This window comes from Thunnus maccoyii, chromosome 15 (genome assembly GCF_910596095.1).
Source record: "Thunnus maccoyii chromosome 15, fThuMac1.1, whole genome shotgun sequence".
In the NCBI taxonomy this organism is placed as follows: Eukaryota; Metazoa; Chordata; class Actinopteri; order Scombriformes; family Scombridae; genus Thunnus; species Thunnus maccoyii.
In genome coordinates this window covers 3,160,122-3,185,098 of record NC_056547.1, presented here as the reverse complement: position 1 = coordinate 3,185,098, position 24,977 = coordinate 3,160,122, and the positions used below count along the sequence as shown (strand labels likewise).

The 24,977-nt window shown below is 37.7% G+C and overlaps 1 protein-coding gene across 1 annotated transcript in view; it reads left to right on the top strand.

The window, feature by feature from the left end:
• Nucleotides 1-24,977, top strand: part of LOC121912753 (venom phosphodiesterase 1) — a 42,099-nt gene that overhangs the window by 13,604 nt on the left and 3,518 nt on the right. The window contains exons 9-23 of the mRNA XM_042435143.1: nucleotides 402-511; nucleotides 5,049-5,114; nucleotides 5,288-5,360; nucleotides 9,667-9,775; nucleotides 10,312-10,434; nucleotides 12,000-12,031; nucleotides 12,115-12,242; nucleotides 12,650-12,719; nucleotides 12,983-13,070; nucleotides 13,498-13,670; nucleotides 15,512-15,563; nucleotides 15,800-15,954; nucleotides 18,876-19,011; nucleotides 22,982-23,059; nucleotides 23,276-23,408. Coding sequence (XP_042291077.1) covers nucleotides 402-511; nucleotides 5,049-5,114; nucleotides 5,288-5,360; nucleotides 9,667-9,775; nucleotides 10,312-10,434; nucleotides 12,000-12,031; nucleotides 12,115-12,242; nucleotides 12,650-12,719; nucleotides 12,983-13,070; nucleotides 13,498-13,670; nucleotides 15,512-15,563; nucleotides 15,800-15,954; nucleotides 18,876-19,011; nucleotides 22,982-23,059; nucleotides 23,276-23,408 — 1,526 coding nt within the window. The remainder of the gene's footprint in view (nucleotides 1-401; nucleotides 512-5,048; nucleotides 5,115-5,287; nucleotides 5,361-9,666; nucleotides 9,776-10,311; nucleotides 10,435-11,999; nucleotides 12,032-12,114; nucleotides 12,243-12,649; nucleotides 12,720-12,982; nucleotides 13,071-13,497; nucleotides 13,671-15,511; nucleotides 15,564-15,799; nucleotides 15,955-18,875; nucleotides 19,012-22,981; nucleotides 23,060-23,275; nucleotides 23,409-24,977) is intronic.

Below are 24,977 nucleotides of genomic sequence, written 5' to 3'. Positions count from 1 at the left end.
TTATGAATTGATCAGTTCATTGTTGGTTCATATTTCAGTGATACTAAATATGCCACGCTGAAATTGCACAATGCATTTCATTGTCTGTAGCACTGATAGAAAGTATGACGTTTTGGTTTTGAATATTTTACATGATGCAAGCTTCAATCATTCAGTGAAACAAGCAGATACAGAGCAGCTGATGCATCTGAAATATACTGAATTTCTGCGCACAGCTTGTGACTTGCTTGTGAATCACAGCTTGATCAGATACCAAACATATCAGGCTCAATTCTAGAGAAATGTCAGAGGACATAGAGAATAATTTCATTTGACTGATATCTTGTTGTTGAATATTTCAGTTGTATGCATCCGTGCTTACCCATATTTTAGTGAAGATGATCCCTTGTTTTTGTCTGTAGATTTGGCATACAGCAAAGTACCAGGGGCTGAAATCAGGGACTTTCTTCTGGCCAGGATCAGATGTCAAAATTAACAACAGCTTCCCCGACATCTACCAGCCTTATAATGGGTAAGGAGGGGGTGGGAGCGTATCACATTCTTGTGGTTCTGGTTCCCATAATTGTCATAGACTGAACAGGCAGAAAAAATATTGCATACATTTCATGTGTTCAAGGTTAAAAATTCAGTGGAAATACTAAATCTGTTTTAGTTTTATGGCTACAACTTTTTGAACTCAGCATAACATTTTCAGTCAGTTTCCATGTGGTATGGAAGATTTAAAATGCCTACATTAAAACAAATCAATGTGTATATGTATTTCTTTTTATGTATGGTTTTACTGGCATAATGAAAACGAACAAACAAACCTTTTTTGTTTCACAACGAAAATCCAGAAAACCAAATTCAAAACACCATGCAATTTTGGTTTAGAAATCAAGTATTTTTGTTAGTTTTGTACGATAGCGGAAGCGGCTACATTAGCCTACCCATGATCCTCAGCGACCGTTGCTATGGTGAAGACGCCAATGACAGCCTTAACATATAGTCAGTATAACATTATGTAGTACTGCAGATTATTGGTTATGATCGGGATCAACGTACTTTACTGTACATTGAACTGTAAACAAAATAATGTGTGCTATGGACAAAGAAACCAAGTGTATGAAATATATGAAGGTGACAAGAGAATTGATCAAAATTAGGAAAGTGAAAGTGTAGGGCTTAAATGAGGGATGTGAAATGTAAAGTTCAGTTTTATAACCCTGTCTTCATCCCGTTTACACACACGCATGGCTGTCGCTGGCGTCTTCACCATAGCAACGGTCGCTGAGGATCATGGGTAGGCTAATGTAGTCGCTTCCGCTATTGTACATACTGACAAAAATACTTGATTTCTAAACCAAAGTCGCACGGTCTTTTGAATTTGGTTTTCTGGATTTTCGTTGGGAAACAAAAAAGGAATAGATCACGTTTTTCGTTTTTGGTTTAAAATGAAAAAAGGAAAAACCCATGTGACTTCAGTTTTTGGTTTCAAACGCAAAAACGAATTGGCTGAATGTCCGCAGACCTGCTGGATATTCAATCCAGTAAATGCATAAAAAAGGGGATACATATGGCGATGTGTAATTTATTCCACTTTTTTTTTTGTTTGATTTGTTTACATTGAGGCATTTTAAATCTTCCATAATGTTGACGTCAATTATTCTTACTAAAAAAAAAGAATACAGAAATCATACTTACACTTTTACTTATGTGGGATAACTTAGCTGTTGAGTCAGATCCCTACAGATGCCCTTGTTCATTCTTGGAAGCTAAAACCACAGTCTGCTGTGGTTCTTGTAGGGATGTCAGGATAACACATCATCGCCTGTGCAAATGCATAACACAAGGGAAACTGCTAGATCAAGAAAGTTAAACTTTCCATAATTATCACATTGTGAAATATCTATTTTTAATAAAAACATCTTCACATTGATATTTCAGCTCTTTCTAAGACTCATTAGACTTCAGACAGCTTAAAAATATCAAGATAATTGTGAGCCTCATGCAGTAAGGGCAGCGTCAAGGTCAAATAACCCTCACATATTTATGCCGAGGTATGTCTCTGAGCAACGAGACACACACACACACACACACTGTAGTTTTGCTATTCTGTAAACAAGCACTTGCTGCAGTATCACTACACTTTTATCCCTACGTTGCGGAAAAGTTGACATTAGAGATGTCTGCTGAGGTTCAGTCATGTTTCCTCTTTACCATCACTGTGGTTGACAAATCAACCATATCTGTTTGCACTGTTACTGAATACAAACTGTTCCAACCACAAAAGTCAATAAAATCTCTAGGTAATAAAACAGAACATTGTTTTTGGTCGACTTGTTGGCAAACGCCTGAGTTTTGTTGTAACCTCAGTATATCACAGCCTGTCATCAGTGCCTTTGTGTAAAAAGGAATGTAAAACATAGTGCAAATGTCATCTGCAGAGCAATTTATCACTATCCCAGAATATAACCGCAGTATGAACATTACATAATATTATCTTTTAATTCTTAAATCATCACAATCATTACGAGAACAGGATTATTATGACACCCAAAGCCTTGAGGCAGATGTTGCAATAGTTTATCAATCACTAACCTCAGTATCCACATCAGCTACAATGAAAGAAAAACAGATAAGAAGCTATCTGTTTTAAACAATTGAACCTATTCATTGAAGCTTTATAAAAAACAAGAGTGGCTGTAATAGATATATAAATGTGATAAATCATTCTGCGCAAAGCGTCCAAAGTGCCAAAAAACAAGTTGGCTCTTACTTTCCTTTAATGTGGTCACACCTATCGATTACAGCATTCTGGTCTTCTGTTCAAATGGAAGTTGAGAAATTTCTTGGCATTAAAATAATTGTCAGTGTGATATGATATATAAATATTATATATGATATATAAATTACAATCAATTAGTCCATATGAGAGGATATCCAAGGTATTGCAAAGAACCTTAGATGACTTTGTAAAAGAATGGTTGCCCCTGAGCATATATCTCGATAATGAGAGGCCTGCCGTTATCTGTAAAGGAGTAGATTGACATTATTGTGCTTACCAAGCATAATCTCACTGTTAATTTGAATGCAAATTTTTCCCCATGAATGTGTGCATGGGTTTTTTTTTTGTCATTGTTAAAGATAAGAAAAGAATTGCTGCAATCAAACATTCAGATAATACTGGAAATGCAATCCATTGCATTGTTTTTTGCAGATAACATTTTATACTTTGGTTTAATGTTTGATCGATGTATTATTAAATGTGCAATGTACTGATAGAGGATTGGGAATGGTTGATAATGCTGATTTACTGCCTATTGTTCCATCAAAGTGATTATTGCAACAAAGCAGCAATAACAGGATCTCAGCTGATAAAGTCAGGATCCCTCATGGGATGAAAGAGGTTGGTTTTCACATTTACAGATGTCCACAAACTTTATAAGCCCAGGACCTAACTTAGGTGAATTCAGAGAGGATGACAAATCCATTTCTGTGGTCTGTTTCTGATAAACAGTTGTTTTCATCGCATTCACATCCTGAGTGGCCTCAGCTGTTTCCCTGAAGTGGGTATTTCCCTCCTCAGGTGTGCAATATTATTCACTACATGAAACCACATGTCTTCTGAGATAACTCACAATTTGTTTGGAACAAGAACACTTTTGTTCCTCTACACTGGTATCAAACCAGTGAAGAATAGTCTATCAGTATCAGAACAAGGTCTGGAATTAGATTACATTTTTCACATATACTGTACATACTGGGTCACATTTATGGCTGCCTAAAAAAAGCCAAACATAAATACATGTTTTGATGATTTTTACTGGATAAGGCTGGCGTTATTCTATATTTTTCTCACCATCCACAAATCACATGAAAATGATTATGATTCATGCAAAATGGTGACGTTATCTAGAAGTGTGAACTTGTACTCCCTCTTCTGAAATCTGAACAAACAGACATGATGCACCTGTATTTAAATTCAGTGTGACAAACACTTCTCGATGTGCCTCACAAATAAACATCCATAAATCTGCCTAGAAATCAAATAGAAAAAAAGATGCTTCAAAACTGGCTTGAGATTCATCAGATCTTCAAGTTTTAAAGTGTTTAAGTAACTGCAGCTGGACACAGAAAAATACTCATATATTTGAATGGAGAGTGTGAGCGAACCCACACCTTTTTGAACATTTACTGCTTCCACATAGTTACAGATGCAGACTTCATTTGAGCTTTAAATGAGTCACGAGACTTTGGCCAACAAATCTTGAATTTACATGTTTTTTCTATCTTTTATTGTTTTTGAGATACTAGAGTGTGAGTTTTAAAGTCTTTTCTTGCTCCTCCTGTGATTTTATAATGAGTGTGTATTGCGGAATGTTTCACAGCACTGAGGGAGTGACATCACCAGGAGCAGTTGGAGAGGAGGATTTTAGAGTACGCTTCTTGTGAAATCTCCTCATAAATCCCATTACTTTGGCCAAATCTTACATTAAAAATCATATTTTAGTAGGAAATTTCATGGCGAATCCATTGATACAGGTTTGATAGTGGTCAGACTTATAGTTTAGACGTCAGAAGCCTCTGTTTGACACAAAGTTCATGCCTCCCCATTGTTTTACATTGTAAGGTGTGATGTGGCACTGCAACTTTCAGGGCTTATGAAATCCAAACCGTTCGAGTTTTTTAAACAACTTTTTTAACAACTTTTTTCAGCACAGTGTCATAAGTCATCTTTTAATGTTTGAAGCCGATACCATTAACGCCCTCAGAGGAGATAGCGTTTGTTCGGGGGACAAAATTGGGGCAAAATCTTATTTTGAAAGGCTAATTGTGGACTTCCTGTTGGATTTAGGTTAGGGGTGTCAGTGTATGATTTGTAGGTCTTGATGAGACGAATGATTGAGGTTTGGTTTGATCTCTCTACAACGTTCCTACGGGCCGTGGCGGCCATTTTAGTTACATAGGTGGCACGAGAGAGCAGTAGTCCTCTGCCTTTTGGGCTCGGTCCCTAATAATAGGCGTGACAAATCCAGTGTTATTAACCTTTTTCATTTTTTTTTCAGTAAAGTGCCATTTGAAGAAAGAGTATTCAATGTGCTGAAGTGGCTGCAGCTGCCAGATGATGAGAGGTTGGTTCAGCAAATTCAGTACATTCATTTGTGGCTGCATTAGTACAGAGATTTAAGTTTTACAGACTGTAACTATGCAGAACAATAATTCTCTGAGATCATGTAGGTCAACTCTTTTGAATCGCACTTGATGTTTTAATACCAAGTCATAATAAAACTCATCTTCCCTTCAGACCAGATTTCTTCACGTTGTATCTGGAGGAGCCGGATAAATCTGGACACAGTTTTGGTCCTGTCAGCGGAGGGGTAAGTTGATCTGACTTATCTGACTCATGAGGATTTCATTAAAATCAACTGTGAGGAAAATGGGATACTTCCTCACTTAAAAAAATGCATTTTCCATTGAGAATAAGAGGAATGTCAGCCTTTTTTTTGTTTTTGTTTTTGTATTTGCAGATATAAAATTTGATAGTCATGTGATGTGGAGGCAGACCAATAGGTCACAGGTTTAGAGTCATTTTTGTGAAACTAATCAGTTTTGCGCTGTGGACCAACATGGCTATTACACATTTTGTGAGACTGGGTTGAAAGGGGACATAATCTGCACATTTCCAGCTCTATATTTATATTCTGGGGCTCTACTAGAATATCTTTGCATGCTTTACGGTTAAAAACTCCTTATTTATCTTCTACTGGCCCTTTATGCAGCTCCTCAGTTCCTCCTCAGCTTCTGTCTGAAACAGGCCGTTTTAGCTCCTGTCTCTTTAAGACCCGCCTCCTGATGAGCCCACTCTGTTCTGATTGGTCAGCTTAAGGAGGCTGCATCTCAGCTCAGCTCAGCTGGTCAGCAACATAGAGAAAAACATTGCAAACAAAGTGTTCACAGCAGGTTGATGCCCTGGGTTTTGACTTGCAGGGAGCATTTCTACACACAGTAACCTCAAGTTTTAGAACTTAGACCATGTTCAGCATTAGGATTGGTGCTGAATCCAAATACGTTATTCGGCAAAGCACGAACATTTATTTTGTACAAATATTTTTTAAATTATTTGTTTTTGGACAGACAAAAAACATGTCAAATACCAGCGTGCAGGTTGGTTACATCACTACCTCAGTGTCTCTCCTCTGCTCCGCTGTTACGTCTATCAGCAGGTCTCAACGAGGGGAGTCACATCCACCTGCTACATGACGCACATTTCCTAATTTGGACATCACTCCTGGAGTTGGGGGTGTTCCCCAGAGATAAAGCTGAACTACTGACACACGCAAAGTGCTTTCAAGGGACTCTCCATAACCTGTTGTTCCCCTTCTCCTTTCCACAAAGTTAGGTTGTAAAAAAATAGGTAATAAATGAAAAGTGCAAAGCAAGAATCCCCTTTGAAGTTCTTCCCTACACGTTACACGCTGTGCTGTGTTATGGGTGTATAAATAAGTAGAAGTCTGTCTGTGTATTTGCAAATTTATGCATTCAACAATTCACTTTGCATGCTCTTCTTTTTTATTTTGAATGAATTATCTGGATGATGACATCAGATGTTGGCTCGTTTTATTTTTCTCTCGCAGCAGCAATTCCACAACAACAATATTATCCAAATTGATCTAGTTTCTGCCTGCATTGTGATGGGATCTGAATACTTGACTTGCTCCATTTATTGGCTCTATTTATTTTTATCTATTTATTTAGAGGATGAGCCTCTGCGTAGGTTTTTGTTAGGTTTGTTTGGGATAGCAGGGCCAGGTTGATCTTCCAACTTGTTGCAGTTATGCCTGGCTGAGATCAGATCACAATGTGAGCCAAAACACCTCGACACATAGTCTGATTGGTATTTAGTTTTTTTCCTTATTCAGATAAACACAGATCACATGCGTCATAAATGTATTTGATGATGACAGATTCAGAGAGTAAGAGGAAAAGAATGTCAAATGATATTTACAATTCCAGCGGAACATGACGATTTTGTTGACTGAAGGTGTTTCTGTACGTAATGCAGTTCTTTGGTCTGGTTTGGCAGACTTTCAGTCGTTAAAAACTTAGGTTAACATTGCAATCAGAGTACGAATGAGCTATCCAAGTCCACTAACACAGACTGTGAGACAATGCTAAGCATTTATGAGTCAATTACAATTTAACTTTTAAAACTGACAAAAAGTAGACACAACAAAAGTTGTGGGTATTGATGGACACTATTGAGCCAAAATTCGTCATGTAACAGAAATGAAAGATAGAAAGAAAAAAACTCTCAGATGGTCATCAGGAGGATTCACATTTTGAAAGTTTGATTTCAGCACCAGAATTGCAGCAGGAGGAATACAAAGTTGTATTTTACCAGCAGAACATAGTAACAAGAAAACGGCTTAAATTCTCCTTTTCTGGTTTATATTTAGGAAACAAAGTATAACTAGATTATCGGCTGAAATGCTGTTTTTTTCTGATGGCAGGAGAAATACAAGTTATTCAAGAAAAAGGAGAGACAAGAATATGACTTGATCCTCCTAAATGTTATATAAAGTCAGGAAAACAAAAGACTGCGTATAGTTGACTGTCTTTGTGTGGGTGGGACACATCTGCTGATGTTGCAGCCCTGTAAAAATACAAGTTTGTTATAATTTACTGCTTTGATGGTATCTACACAAATGCAGCTGCTTTCAATATCAAATTTAATCCACAGGAGATAACGAAATATCAGTGAAAAACACTGGGTGGTTGCGATGCAGCGGCAGGGACTCTGATGATCTGCCGCTTGCCTGCCTGACAGGCAGGCACTCATTTCTGTGTCAGACTGCCTGACACAGAAATGAGTTTCACACATCAGTTTTCACACGCAAAGGTGTGATTCATTAACAAGCTGGCTTGATTAATCACTGTGCAGGAAACTTGAACACAGATGCCTGTAATGCTTGTAATCAATGTTGAAATGTTTGCAAGTGAGACAGAATGAAAGTGGAATGAAATGAAAAGGAAACATGAAAAATGAAATGTTGAGTGCAGGTTCTCTTTTAGTTGTCCTTTCTTAGTGTGATCTGTTTTAAATGGCCATGGGTGTGATCAATTGATTAGTTTATCCTTAAACTTGTATTAGTATTACATTAGTATTTTTATGTTAAAAGATAAGGCTGGCAGTATTGTATATTCTTCTTATTGTCAACAAATCCCATGACAAGAGTAAAACCAGCGATGTGTTAGTTAATCTCTCAATACTTTCCACCTGAAACCCATTGGTTCTTATTTAAGAAGTATATCCTTAAAAATATAAAGCTTTAAAACCATATCTGGTGCAGAAAATATGGTTTTAAAGAAAACGTCCCTCTCATTTGATTCATTTGGAGTTGGCTCAGGCTGCCTTAATTACTCACAGAAACTGTCCACCATAAAAAGGCCAATGTAACTCAAAGCATTCTGTTACTCCCACAGTTTCTGTGTAGTCAGAGTCCTGTGTAAAACCATGGTGAGCAGCAGGATCTTGTCCACTCAGCTTATCTTGAAGAACACGTTGTACCAGATCACCCCTGAGGCAGATGCTTCCAGTTTTTTAAAGAAACATTTACACTCATGCTCCTTAAAAGCAGTTTATCTGCAATAATAAATCGATGGGACACTATCAATCTAGCTATCTCTGCATCTGCATGGCAGATGCTTCCAGCTGCTGAGCCAACATTCATACCCTGTTTTTATGTAGTATGTGCCTTAAGAGCAGACAAAGTTTTTTTGTTCATCCGTATGTGAGTGTACAGTGAATTAAAGGTCACTGTAGTCCTTTGATAGCTCACATCTGTGTCAACAGTTACTACACACATACTACAAAATAAAAATTAAAAATAAAATAAAAACAGCCGATGTCTCACAACAAAAAAGCTGGTTTTCTCGCCAGAAAAACAGCTACAAACGTCCTGACGTCCTGCTAAAAACACCCGCTTTTGTTGATTGAAACGGGAAGCAGACATTGGTTTCGGTTTCAAGGTGGTCTCGAACCGTGTTCTCTGCTGATTTCCAATTTGCTGCCAACAAACTTACTAATCATCCACCTGCCCCTCCTCCTCCTATATAGGAAAGATCAACTCATACAGATCACATGTGAACTACGTCACTGTAGAAATGTTGAGATGATACGTATTTTGGAAATGTTGGAATAATACATTTTGTTGACATTTTCATATAATACGTTTTGTAGAAATGCTGAGATGATACGTATTTTACGTGTTGAAACGTAGATATTCAATGTTTCTGTGGTTTGCAGAAACATACAATGCCAACATTTTATTCTGGCGACCAGGCTGCAATAACCCCGCTGTGCTCACACCAACAATAGTGCTGTGTCAGAAAACCAAATGAGATAGTTTTGCAGTGAAAGTCTGCTGGGATGACTGTTTAAATTTTAGATGCTATTTCTAGCTCATCTTGTTTGCTAAAACTCTGGAGATGCAGCTTCAATTGCCAACATGTGAGTTTAGTTTTAGTGTGTGCAGTCTCAGTGATGACCACTACTATTCTGCAGTGAGAAGGGGGCGTATTTATTTTTCAAAAAAAAACAAACATGTGAATTATATTATATTTTATATTATATTATGTCATGTGACTGTGTGTGCATGTGTTTGTTTCACCTGTTTTCTCCAGCTGATTGAAGGACTCCAGGGTGTAGATAAGATCATCGGCCAGCTCATGAATGGCCTCAAGCAGATTGGCCTGGACCGCTGTCTCAATATCATCATCGTGGCTGATCATGGTAACAAACGACATAACACGGCTTTGAGAACATTTTAACATTACTTTAAACCAATGAATTACAGCGTCATGGCTTAGAGAAAAGATAAAATGTTGGTTTAGCACAGAAAAAGATCTTATGAATCGGATGAAGTGAGAAATCTAGCTCCTTTGTCATTGTCATAATAAAATTCATTTTTTCATTATATCACAGTGGCCTGGCCTTATGTTACCTTACATAAAAATTATTCCAAAGGCAGTGAGGTATGCATATTTTAAATTTGGGAAAAAAGAGAACATTGGTTATGTCAGGAAATCATATCAATAAGGCAAACAACTAGCCAACATGGATACTGTTAGAAGGAAATTTGTTAGTTTCATAGCAGCAAATTCTCACACCTGATGTCTGAATCACTAACCATATGGTGATTCACTTTGATGGGTCTTCCATGGACTGAAATTGATAAGCAAAACATGCGAAACCACCGGTATGTTCTTCCTCTGAGAAAAAGAGTATAACATAAAAGGGATTAATATAACAGCTGAATGCTGTTGCAGGTATGGAGGACACAAGCTGCGACAGGAAGGAGGTGCTGCAGGATATGGTGGGCGACATCAGCAAGTATTGGGTCACGGAAGGAACACTCGGACGCATCAGAGCTAAAAACAAAGACACAGTCTGTGAGTAAATATTAATGTATTAATTGAATGTTTATTTGTATAGGGAAGTGCCGAAATAATATGAACTAATGCCACATACTACAGCATTTATAGCCTAATATAATAGTTTGCAATGCCCGTCCCTAGATGGGTCTTTAAAATACATAAAATGCAGTGATAAAATACATATGGAACTGCACAAAACACAAAACTCAATAATACATATATACACACATTAAAGCACAAAACTCAAAAATGACTTTGATTAGAAGTCATCTCATGATGAGAGGCAGAAACAAGGTGTTGTTTCGGCATTACAACGAAATTGCAGGAAAGTTTTACCATTGACTGCCGGGGTCATGTAGGCATTTATTTATAATTTCTTAAGAACATGGCAGTAGTGTGATCTTAAATGCTCAATTATAGATCATCATAAGAGGCCTGATTGTTGTAGATGCTGCTTATGACCAAGAAGTAACACAATAACCTGTGTGAAAAGCTCTATTTCACTCAACATTTAAACAAGCTAATGCACTGAGAGAACTGCTCTAATGCTGCTTCATGAACCCGAATGACCCAGTAAGAATACAAGAGATGGCTCTAACCCAAGAAACACTGATATTATTAAAAGGGTTCCAATAACATCCATAGCTTTAACATTTTGTCAACCCATCTAGAATCATGTTGTCCCTTGCAACAAGCAAAAACATGAAAAATCCACTTGATCACCAACACTTATGGCAGTGATGATAAATAATAACCCATACATTTTTCATTCAGTAGCACCAGCACAATGCAGGTCTGTTTGTTTAACCGGAACAAAACAGATGCTTTCACAGACCATTTTCTGATAATGCCTTGTTGGACTGACAGAGTATCTGGGCGGCACACAAACATTCCCATCACAGTCAAGGACATGTTGTGTCAAAGCGTTAATGATACTTGACCAGATACAGATACAGATAACGTGTCCAGATACAACAGCCAACAACCAACAAAGGCAAATTCTCAACCTGTGAGAAACATCGCATAGTTTTACATCATCATTACATCATGGAATCACCTTTACTTTTCTTCATCCCGGTTCAATCACAAGTAATTATTTGCTCATTGAACATGTGAAGTTGGAATCTAGATATTGAACTTCTGCCATTAGATTATTTTTATTATCCATTATGATAGCAATAACTGAGGACTTGATTCCAAATCCTAACTTTGTATTGGAATTGGGTTAACATTCGTTTTGCCAGCACTCAGAATCAAACATACAATCAATGTAGTAATGCATGTAAAACGGAAGAAAATAGGCTGGAAGTATAAGAATAAGCTTCAGGTCTATGTGCATACGGTGCTAGTGAAAGAAGAAGCTGTTGATTTACTCAGACACACATGAGAGGCACGACTTAAAAAAGCAGCTGCATTGCCTCCAGTGTAGACAATCTGAAAATTAAGATAAGTGACAAGTGACACAATTGGTTTGGATAATAGTTATCCAATTATTGCTTCTGCCAAAGCAATAGTTGGATAATGCTTTGGCAGAAGCTTCTAACATGTGATTAGTAATTATATTTTTTCCCTTCCAACAGTGGACTCAGCTGGACTTGTTGCTAACATGACTGTAAGTATTTAATGTTCTCACTATTTACCATAAATGAGTTTCAGTTTTTTTTTAATGTTTTGTCTGTGTTTTGGTGATCTTAGTGTAAGAAGCCAGACCAAAAGATCAAGCCTTACCTGAAAGCCAACCTACCGAAGCGCCTCCACTTCGCCAACAGCCGTCGCATCGAAGACGTCAGCGTCTTGGTCGACCCAAAATGGCTGTTTGAGAGGTACCTATCATGCATGTATCTGTGCTTCATCTGTCCTTAGTTCTCATAGTTGTTTCTCAATTGCAGTTTTAGCTTGACAGACTGTTTTTGAGAGCGGTCACCAATGGTTATGAGCAAAATACACTACCAAAGAAGGTTCCAATAACCCAACAAAATGCCTTTGATTAGAATTCTCATGATGAGAGGCAGAAACAAAGCATTGTTTTGTCATTACAACAAAATGACCCGTGGTCATCCTGAAGGATACAAACTGACAAAGTGTAGGAAGGTTTTACCATTGATTGCCTGGGAGGTATTTGTAGAGAAAGTCCTTGTGTGAACTGACTTTGGAAACACTGCACACCTCTGAGACTGAATCAGAGTGATTTTTAATGCTTAATGAAGAACTCTTCTGCGTGTCCTTACAGATATCCAGGATCTCTCACATTTTGTGCTGGCGGGGCACATGGCTATGACAACGATGCTGAGAGCATGCATGTGAGCACTGAGGATTCGTATTCCATGCTATTCTATTAGTATTCTACTATCAGTCAAAAATCGCTTACCTCTATTGTTGCATTGAACTGCAAAATTACAGCTAGAGAATGTTGATTTATTGCAATTCATGTTCCTTAATTTTCACCTTCTTTTTTTTTTTGACTCTCTTGATGTTTTGTTTTGGTTCCCAACCCGCCCCCCCAACATGGTTACAATTGCTATTGCAGCACAAAAATATTTCTTTCCTTCTTCTTTTCTTCCAGGCCATTTTTCTCAGTTATGGACCCAAGTTTCAGTACGAAACAGAAATCGAACCTTTCTCCAACATCGAGTTGTACAATCTCATGTGTGGTAAGTTTATAGTCAGAGTAAGATTTGATTTGATTTATTGAACAGTGACAGTGTGCAGTAAAGCAAATAAACTTTTGGCTGTAATTTATTTTAGTTTGGCTGGGAGTTCACAGCTGTAAAAGACAAACACTAAGCCACAACCTCTGACATAAAACTGATTAGAACCTGCAGGGACTTGAAAATTGCTTCTGATGAATGGTGATGTTAAATGCAAAATGAATCGTGAAGAGTTATAAAAGGAGTCCCTGTTTGCACTTAGTATTACCACACATTATCAGTAGCTGACAAAAAATACACAAATGTGAACTGTGATGGATTACTTTTTGCTTTAAAGTTTTAGCTTCTGCGGTGTGCAGTACTTAATAGACTAAAACATGCAAAGTCATGGGTGTGGTTCACTAAACTTAACAGTCATTGTCCCATGCAGATGTGCTGCAGATCTCTCCAACTGTCAACAACGGGACCCACGGCAGTATGAACCACGTCCTGAGGCAGCCTTACCACATACCGATGTCCCCTGTAGAGAAGAGCACGCCTGTTAATTGTTCACTAGTCAGCCTCAAAACTTCAGACACCCTTGGATGCTCTTGTTCTGCCCTGGTGGGTATCATCACACGAATATGCTGCAGAGTAGAGTCACATTGCACAGAAAAGAGTTGAGTGGAACAGATAAAGTTACAGATAAATATGTGCACAGACTTGTTGTCACCCATATGCCAACATTTATGAATCTGAATTGTTCTAAAATTGGATGGGTATTCCAGTAAACAGTTATTAGCAGAAGGGGATGCCCAAATAATTATTGCTGTGTGCAAACCCACATGATAATAACACACTGGGGGGGATTATATTCCCCAGCTGACCTTGGAATGCAGAGAGACTCCCCCAGGCGATCCCAAGGGAGTTTCTGGGAAAAGCATTTTCTGGTCTGCTTCACTGTTGTTACAACAAAATTCATTAAGTCTTTCCTTGAATGAATGGTCAATTAAGTTTGGTGAAATTTGAATAACTTTGAAAACAAGGCTTGTTCAGCTTGAAATGATGCCGAGAAGATGTAATCATGTTTTACACATGGAATCTGTCGCTTGGTCAAACTGTGCAGAGTCCCGTATTTTCATAAATTTCACAAAGTGAAATTTCTCAAAGTGGAGGATTATACAAATCCTAAAGCTTTGTTCATGCTTCGATTTGTTTAGTCTGGTACACTTTGTGTCTGGTTACACTCTGTAACTGCGGAACCGAGCCAACTTAGTCATTAGGTGTAACTGGAATAACCTGATAAACTTCAAACTTTAGCGGTCCACTTAAATTAACATCAACCTGGGAATCTTACGAAAAGCTAAATGCAGATATAAACAAAGACCTTAGTCACATCCCACTGCACATCTAGAGAATGAGTTTAATCTTTAACAGGAATCCATTGATTAGATGTATTTTTCACTGTTGCTAATAATAGACAAGTCTGGATAAAGGAGAGCTCGGACAGATGTTAAGAATCCAGAGAAGCAGGATGGGAACAGAGAAGAAGAAAGAACTAGTCATAACTATGAATGATAAGACAATTACAATATGTTGCTGTGACTCAGTTTGTGACGTTTATAAAAATTGATATCTGGACAATTGAATCAGATTTACACTATTTGGCCAAGAATATGTAGACACCAGAGATGCCAGAGGACAGTATGCTTCCAACGTTGTGTCAACAGTTTTGTGTTTTGTGTCCCTTTCCGGTGTCAACATGACAATGCCCTCGTGCAAAAAAGCTAGATCCATAAAGAAATGATTTCCCCAGTTTGTGGCTGAATGGGAGCAAAATCTGCTGGAAAGCCTGAAACCAGAAGAGCGGAGGTTGTTATTTAAGGCTCAAGTGTCCATATATTTGTGGTAGTATATGTAGTGATGCAACAAGACGCAATAACCAGCAGTGGATGACTGACGGTGGATAGATGTTGCAGTCCTCTGGAGAGCTGCTAACTTTTCATAGACTTAATGTAAGACTTGATTTTAGAAGTAAAATATTTTGAGAATTACTCAGATTAAAAATTCAAGGAGTAACATTCACTGCATGTTGACAGTAAGTCTTTAAGTGGAAGTTGTAATGATTTACTTCTTAAAGTAAATTCACACTGTTATACTGAACAACCTGTGTTTCAAGTATATATATATATATATATATATATATATATATATATATATATATACATTTATTGTAACTAAACCGATTCAGGCAGTTTAAATAATATATATTGTAAACCCTTTTACAATTTATTGTAAAGTATATGAGTAAATAACGATGTATCAGTGTTTTTATGATGAAATCTACAGTCAAATATATGACATCATATTGTTTCACATTTAATTCTGTAAATATACCATCCTAGTTAAAAAAAAAAAACTAGCATGAACTTCCTTTAATTTCCGTTCCATTTTTTTCTCTTTAGAATGGAACAGTGGAGTTGATGAACAGCCGTCTGAATCTGACAGCAGATGAAAGTGAGGTGGAATTTTGATTAGCAAACCTTTTTGCTTTAAAGAAGAATTTTTGTAATTTGTGTTTTTATCTTCTATATTTTTTGGATTCTGGACCATTTCCTTAAAATGCTGTTGTTAATTTGTCTAAATATCACAATATCACAACTGAATACACTTTGAGGACACTCACTGTACTGATCAGTCTCATTTGTTATTTCTAGGACTGTCAAAATTCACTTTTTCTTTTCCTCTTTCAGAGTCTGCTGCAGAGAATAAGCACATGCTGTTTGGTCGCCCCCAGATGCTGCAGCCTGACCAGAGTTACTGCATCCTTCATCAGGAGGGATTCGTCGCTGCCTATAGCCACAAAGCCTTAATGCCTCTGTGGAGCTCCTTTACTATCAACAAGCCGGTAAGCATGGGGGTGGGGGGGTGGGGGGTGAATCAAAACAAACAATCAAAGACAAGAACATGCAGGAACACTACAGAATCTGGCACTGATTTATGTGTCATGCTCTTGAGCATCATTGACATTCCTGCAGTGTCAGTGTCAACACATTTACACTGCCAGTTAAGCAGAGATGTCAGTCACTATGGGCAGATGAAAGTAGTCTGTGTACATATGGAAGTTATTCAGTCTTAACACTTGTCTGAAATTGGTTTTGATGTAGACTTTGTGAAAAAATAGCACTCAATGAGCTCCATTCAACCCCCATACCCATCTCTCCCTCCTATTCTCTCTCTCTCCCTCTCAGTTGGAGAGGAGAATGTCACTCTTCTTGTGAAATCTCCTCATAAATCCCATTACTTTGGCCAAATTCTACATTAAAAATCACATTTTTTAGTAGGAAATTTTGTGGGGAATCCATTGATACAGGTTTGAAAGTGGTCAGACTTATAGTTTAGATGTCAGAAGCCTCTGTTTGACACAAAGTCCATGCCTCCCCCATTCATTTACATTGTAAGGGGTACATGTGATATGATGTGGCACTGCAAATTTCAGGGCTTATAAAATCCAAACCGCTTGAGTTATTACAAACTTTTTAACGAGTTTTTTTCAACACAGTGTCATAAGTTATGTATTAAAGTTTGAAGCAGATATCATTAACGCCCTTGGAGAAGATAGCGTTTGTTTGGAGGCCAAAATTGAGGCAAAGTCTTATATTGAAAGGCTATTTGCAGACTTCCTGTTGGATTTAGGTCAGGGATGTCAGTGTATGATTTGTAGGTCTTGATGAGACGAATAATTGAGTTTTGGTTTGATCTCTGTGACATTCCTACGGGCAGCCATATTAGTTATATGGGTGGCACTAGAGAGCACATTTTGGCACTTTGGGGGTTAATGTTTACATTTTGTCAAATCTTCTTTATGCACTCACACATTGGAAATTATTTGTATTAAATCTATTTGTTCAGAGATTTTTTTACACATTCAAACATTTGAATTCATTTGATCAAAATGTTTATACACATTCACACATTTGAGTGTATTCATACAAAATGTTTTCATTCATTCAGATATGAATGAATGACTACAGACCTGTTGCTTTGACATCTGCAGTCATGAAGTGTTTTGAAAGACTCATCCTGTCCTTCCTCAAACCAAGAGAGCCCAAACCAGAGCCAACCGCTCTGTGGATGATGCTGTTCTCTCAGCCTCCACCACATACTACAGCACCTGGACACGCCCAGCACCTTTGTCAGGGCTCTGTTCTTAGACTTCAGTTCAGCCTTCAATACTATTCTCCCTGACTGTCTGCGCACCAATCTAATATAGCTGCAGGTACCCTGCCCCATCTGTGAGTGGACTTCTTGACCAACAGGAAACAACAGGTGCAGCTTGGCATGCACCTGCTGTTTCCTACAAGTCAACAGGTACAGGTACCCGTGAGTGTTCTGCACGATGCCAGAACTGGGTAGTGGCAGTAGGATAGTGGCGGACCCATCACACCCAGCTCACTGCCTCATTAGTAAAGTTCCATCCAGCCCAGCCACAGGTTCTGCTCCATCAGGACCAGGACAACCAGATTCCTGAACAGTTTTTTCAATCCCCTACTACTGTGCAATATTTAGCATAATGTAGCATACATTATTATTATTATTATTATTATTATTATTATTATTATTATTATTATTATTATTATTATTATTATTACTTAATCTATTTGATATCTGGCCAATTAGACATTTTTAAATAACTTTTTAACCATTTAAACATTTTAATATAATGCAAGCTCAAATGAGTATACATACTCTCGGTCTTAACTTGAAATATATATTCTTATTTATGATTATTTTATTCTATTATATTCTACTCTCATTTTTACTTAATCCTAGTGTGCTCATTTAGGTCTTATTCTGCTTTTTTCTTGCTGTATCACCAAGTCAGATTCCTGACTAAAGCGATGCTGATTCTGATTCTGAATGCTGTCTTACAACAGTCAGATACACAATAAAGCCTCAGACCAAAAATATTTGATAAAATAACAAGTCTTGCAGACTTGTTTATGCTCTTAGAAAAAGGCTTATGATTCAAATCTGAGTCATATTTCACTAGAACAAAAAAATATGTGTCCATTCAGTTAATAACGTACAGCAACAATATTACAGCAAACAAAATTACAGTAACAATTTCAATGCATTGCCAGCATGCTGGTTGCTGGTTCCTGTGTGAATCATGAGTAACTTTGGGAAATATCAGCGGAGTATTTGAACTGATTTTACCCCTAAAAATCTGGGGTAATTTCGCAGCTGGTTATTGACTGTTAGCAGGTATAAAGTATGAGGGGAAATTTGGAGATGGCATAAACAGAATGCTGAGTGGAGGATGCAATAGATGCAGATTCGCTCAGGGCACTCGCCACTGAGCCTGTGTGGGAACGTGGTTTCTTTTTAACAGCTTCACTAGCTTGTTGTGCTTCACATCACAACCTCTTCACTCGAATTTGACAAATTTATGATGTACTGTAGTACAAAGTCAAGAGGCTGTGATATGTAGCACAACAATCTAGTGAAGCTGTAAACAGAAGCTACGCTCCCACACATGTTCAGTGAGATCTGCCTTACACAGAACTACTCTCTGGAGACTGGAGACGTCTGTGAAGCTGTTTCTAAACAAATTAACGAGACCAAATCCATCACGGTGAAGGAGATATCTAACGGTGTGATTCATTGTTAAGATATATCAGGCTTTGGATATACACACAATACTTGTTAGTAGATCGGTTCACTGTTGGTTTGGCTCTGCGCGTGAGATTTGTTGACAATAACCACATAATCTTGATAAATATGATGATTAATTTCGATGTAAATGTTTCTGTTCCTGTGCTGTAGTTAAACCTGGACCCGTTACCACCAGTGACTCCAGACTGCTTGAGGGCTGACGTCAGACTTCCAGCGTCCCAGATTCCTAGATGTGACCAGTATGATGCCGCTGGGAATCTGACCCACGCCTTCCTGTACCCTCCCAGTACGCATCAGCACATCACACCTAGACAAACTCACTGAACTGACCTCAATAAACCTCATCTATAGTTGTCCATGAGTCATATCCGGTGGCACAAACACACTTTCACACTTTTTCTTTCGTGTGCCTCTCCCTTTCTCAATCGTCACTTCCACAGAATTTCCCACATACACACTCCTCCACACACACAATTGCACACAAATCCTCTATCATTTCTCACACATCTTCTGCTGCAGACACTTGAGGGATTATTTGAGGAAATATAAAACCGTGGCATTGTTTCATTTTGAGTTCAGTCTGTATCTCAAAAATGGGCTGAAGTCAGTCCACAGACTAATCTTTAGGCTGTTTTTTTCAGATTTTTATGTTTTTTTAAATACAATTTAGTTTTATCTACTTATTAATTTTCAACTGCGTGTTTGCACTGTGTTCTACAGTTCCTATATTCTTATATTTCCTGTACGCCTTGTCCCCATTTACATTCCTGAATATCTTATTCAAAAAATGTTTGATTGACATCCTGTGCATGAATATTACAAATGGGAGAAAACTCTTCTCCTCTTCTTTTTGTGACGTTCATGGACTGTCTGGTCTGCTGACATAGTAATGTGGCATCTCTGCTGTCCGCAGATGATTTTCATCATCGGTCTATACATTATTCATCATTATCAGCATCAGTTGCAGAAATGGAGGCAAGTCCTGTACATCAAAAAGATAGTAAAGCTGGTGTTGAACATAAATGATTAAATAGTTGCCAGGGACTTTGTGAACATCAGCTGTAGAGAGAACCAGGCCTTTAGTTCCTGTTATTCTCTGTTTTTAATAAGCATAATAATAAGACATAATAATAAGAGTTAAACGTTAAGAGTCTTCTGCAGACATGTCAAAGTCTACCTTTCTTTTTGCCCTTTTCCCAGAAGACTTCTAAAGAGAACCATGTGGGTTAAGTTTCCTGTTATTCTCTGTTTTTAATAAGCATAATAATAAGACATAATAATAAGAGTTTAACGTTAAGAGTCTTCTGCAGACATGTCAAAGTCCACCTTTCTTTTTGCCCTTTTCCCAGAAGACTTCTAAAGAGAACCATGTGGGTTGAGTTTCAAAGACAGAAGCACCAGAGAAAACAAAAAAGTAGGAGCAACCAGAATGAATCAGGCAGAGAGAAACAGTGTTTCTGCAGAAGAGAAAAACATCAGACTCATTAGATCGATGAGTATTAGTATTCTATACTATTGCAGCATGGTGTAGTTTTTTTCAGTCTTTATTAGTAACTGGCTCTTATTCATTTTTGCCTGCCACTTTGTTTAACAGGTATTTATTGCAGTTCCATTTGCATTATTTTACACTGTACAGGTGTTTCTGTTTTTCATGTTCCACTCTTTCTTTACTCTCTACCATTCAAGTATAGAGAATAGAATGAAAAATGGACAGTACAGAAACAAATACAGCACCAAACTTAATTAAGTTCAGTAGTTTTTCCTCTTTCGTTGAGCAACAGTTACGTAGTACGTGTCTTAACCCATAGGCTACCAGGGCGCACCAGCTTATCAGAATTTCTGATGAAAGCAGATCAGAAAAGTGAGTTTAACAGCCCGAAATGCAGACTGGTTTATTCCTGTTGTCCTCTGCCTGCCTGCCTTCAGCTGTAGTGCAGAAGTCATTATTTTGAAGGATTTGGATGCGTCTGTTTGTTAAGGATTTTAATGTCTTTTCTCTGAGCTTTTCAGCCACTCAGCCCTTGTGTGACTCTTCCATGATTTAATTATCGGTTTTTATTTGAGAATATACAGTATGAAGCTAATTTCTCTCATTGCCTTTTTCAGTCATTGCACAGAAAGAAGATAAAACATACAGATAGCTGTTCAGGTACCAGTGAACAGCCAGTGAACCAAACAGTTATATTAATATTCAGTGGGCACGCTTTTCATATCAAACTGCACCACCAAAATGCAGAAGTAGCATGCAATTATAAGATCAAGAGTAAATGAAGACATGATCCTCAGTGAAAAACCCTGGGAAAACCCTCTTATTTTAAACCAACGGCTGCCAGGAAAGGCAAAAAACGGTTGCATGGCCCCCTATGACTAAGTGGGTTCAGTAAAAGAAAACTTTCTCCTCAATCTTGACTCACAAAACGTGAAATTGAAAGTCTGTCAAAATGTGCCCATCCACCCTCAACATTTACAGGGCTTAACTTTCCATCTCAAGTTTAACTGATACTGTTTCCTCTCTTGCTGGGAAAGTATCCTCTCATTCCATTGCATTGACCTCTTTGCCAGCGTTAGTTAGTTAGTACGTGTCATTTCACAAGATTTCCTGAGGCCAGGCGGGCACTGGAGTCAGGAGAGGTGGGTGGCATATTTTTTTATGTGTGGTTTCACACCACACCACCACCACATGTCAGTTTCATTTATTTCAATGAAATGAAAAACCTGCAGTGCTTTCTTTTCCCTAGAAATTTCCTGTATTCCCCCTAATAGTACCTCTCAGTCTCACTTCAGGTGGCACACAAAAACATTGTGGGGATTTACAGGATATAAAAACATGCACGTCCACTGGGCTCCACAGGAACATCATCACAGGAGAACAAATAAGGGAGTAAGACAGATTTCCTGTCTTACTCCCTTATTTTTGTTTCTTATCATACTATGAATAGCAGCAAGGTGTTGCTGGAACTGAAATGTTGGTTTCCAAAGAACTGGAGCAGTTTTGGTTCTTAATCAAAATAAATGAGTTTGTGAAAAATGTTTTTTACTCCGATAGTTAAAAAAGAGCTAGTGTAGATTTCCTGAGCCAAATGCATTAATGGTATAAAATTAAATCAAGAAAAGATGATAGAAGACATGCATTCAAGATTCAAGATTTAGTTTATAGTCATTTTCTTGTGTATTTACATACACACAAAAAAAACCCTGAAATGCTGTTCCTCCCACAGCAGTGCAACAACAACAGCAAGGATAAAAATATACTGTATATCTAAAAATTACCTATAAAATTTTTTTTAAAAACACATATAAATCCCAGAGAAAAAAAACAAACAGAAAAAGAACAAGCAGTTAGCAGCAGAAAATTACATCACTTGGGTGGATGTAGGCAGCTCTTGCAGTGACCAGCACTGATGGGAGAGTTACGTAATCCATTCTGCTGTCCAGCAGACATTAGGCAACATGTTGGAACTGCCAGTTTGTATGATGAAGCAATCAGCCTAGCTTGCACTCCTCCATGTTTGCTCCACTTCCACATGCTGAATTTGATCTTTCCTCTCTGGTGCAGTTCCAGGTTGAGGCCATGGTTTCCTTTAGGTCCACTGGACGCAGCAGGCCAAGCACGCTCAGCTGATTTAGCCCCCAGCCAGTATTTCTCATAGTGAAAGTATTTGTCACGTCTAAAAGAAACTTGTTATGTCCAAAAGAAACTGACGATCCGAGATATATTTATCTTTCACTCCACATAATGACCCATAGACATAGACAAGGACAAAGACACTGCAAAGTTGGAACTAGGAGAGGCGGCCATACCACCAACAAGGACCGTTGGATTTCTTTTCTTGTCTTGACAAAATAACTTGTCTGTTAGCTTTCTCGGTGCAGTTTCTCCTTTGGAAGGTTCGTAACAGTGGCAGGTAGCAGTTAGCAGTTGACAGCTAGCTAGTTTTTTTTAATTTAAAAAATATATCCAAAGATTATATTTCCTCTTCTGTTATTGCTGGTTAGCGCTGTTGTTTTGAGCCATTTTTGTAGAACATACAAGCATCGTATAGCAGGAAGCGTCGAGCCAAATGCATTGTGAGGAGTAAAACTGAAGATTAGGTTTAGTTGTGCAAAACTGTTTAGGGTGGCAAGCAAAAAAGACAAACATTTTAAGAGAGAAAAGCATTCTTATAAAAGGACTGTATTCAATTCTTCAGTTCTCACTTTACTCGCTTTCAGCACATTCCAAAATCTGTTTTGTGTTTCTTTTTATGTGTTTGCAGATCTAAATGTGACAGTGGACCAGCAGTATGATGCTCTACTGATGACTAATGTGGTGCCAATGTACCCTGAGTTTAAGAGTAAGTTGCTGGTTAATATCAAACTTTCCTGATAAATGTCAAACTGTAATACACATCATTGGATGTTATAAAGATAAATGATGTTCAATCGGTTCAATGAGAAAATTCAGAAATTCACTTGTATCAACCTCCTCTTCCCCTTCCCTTTTTCATTTCTGTTCCCTTTTTTTTTATACTTTAATCTCATTTCCTCTTTTTTCCTTTTCCCTTTCTCAGAAATCTGGGACTATTTCCACAGCAGCCTGCTAAAGAAATATGCTTCTGTTTATAATGGCATTAACGTGGTGTCAGGCCCTGTCTTCGATTACAACTATGACGGTCACTATGATACTCCAGAGCAGATTCACCAGTAAGTTTGATTTCCGAGTGAAAATGATAATATGATCACAGATATACTGGAACCAGTGTATATTATACTGTCCAAGATACACCCAGCTTTTGCCAGTTAGTGTGCTTGGTGAACTCCACACTCACAAACCTTGAAAGGATATTAAAAAATGATCTTTTAAGAGCTGTGCCACACAAACAATCACGAGCAATTGAAGAGGAGGTATGAGAGTACAAAACTAGAGACATAAAAAGGCACTGAGAGATAAAATAAATACAAGGGAAAATGTGGAGTTTCATTGTTTATAAAGATAAACAGCATGGACAGTTCTGCTACAGTAAAGTGAGAAACATGACCAAACAATTTTTCTCGGTTGCTAAGACACATTTCTTCAAGTTATGCTTCATTTCCCAAAACTCTAAACACAATTGAAAACTCATTTTCGCAAATGTCAAACATAACTTTTCACTCAGAACTTTGCCTTCAGACATCACGCAAAAGCAATCAAATACACAAACACTATAAAACAGCCTTTACACGCTAATGAGATCAATTGAAAAGAGTAATGATGATGCTGATTTTTAATTCCTTAATGTAAAACAGACTGAAATTCAGTGAAAAAGTAAATGTACTGTAAAAATACGCAACTGATAAAGAATGTAGAATACAGTTAAATTATTTCCATGTATTTACCAATATAAACCAATGAGAAATCATGTTTATTTTGCCTCAGGTCTTTGTGGATCCATTGTTTACAAAACAAGTGAACTGACCCATCTATCCTGCGGTTCTGAGTGGTGACTCTCAGTGTTTACATCTGAAGAATTGTGTATGAACTGGGTTCCAGGGGTGATGACTTGACTCAATGGTGTTAAATGCTAGCACTTCCTTAGCATGTTAGTCAAAACAGGGAAAGAGTGTTTATTGATTTGGGTAATAAGTCTGTCTTTTGGGTTGTTTAGTTAAAAAAAAAGCCCAGTTATAGTGTTCAAACGACTGAGACAAACTGTAATTAAGTAAAAGGCAAACAGAAAGGCTAACCCTAACCCTAACCCTCATTGTTGGAGTAGACATCTAAAATTTCAGCTCTGGATAGTAAGTCAAAATGATTGTAAACTAACTTTCTAATTGTCTTAATGTGTAATTTTTTTTGACTGTATGTGTTGAAATTTAGTCCAGCACTATACTGAGAGAAGCGTTCTCCATAATGGCCTGTGACATTCAGAGGGATAAAATATCCAATATCACACCATGGCCAGGAAAAATATTTATTTTCTATTTGCTATAAAGTAGGTATAAAATAGTGCAAGACAACAGTTTGATTACTGATGCATTTAATTGCAGGTAATCATACCGGCAATGAGTATGATTCATGCTACTGCACTAATTAACTCTCAGTTCAGTTAACTCTCAGTTTGACTGAACTGAGAGTTAAACTGATAACAAAGAGGAAGATGATTTAACCACTGGAGCCATAATGTGTTTTGACATGTCCCAGTGTAAAAATAATGGACTCACTGGAGGGAAATATTTCTCATCTTAACCCTTATCTGTTATTTCCTCATATCAGGACATAAAGTACATCTGCAA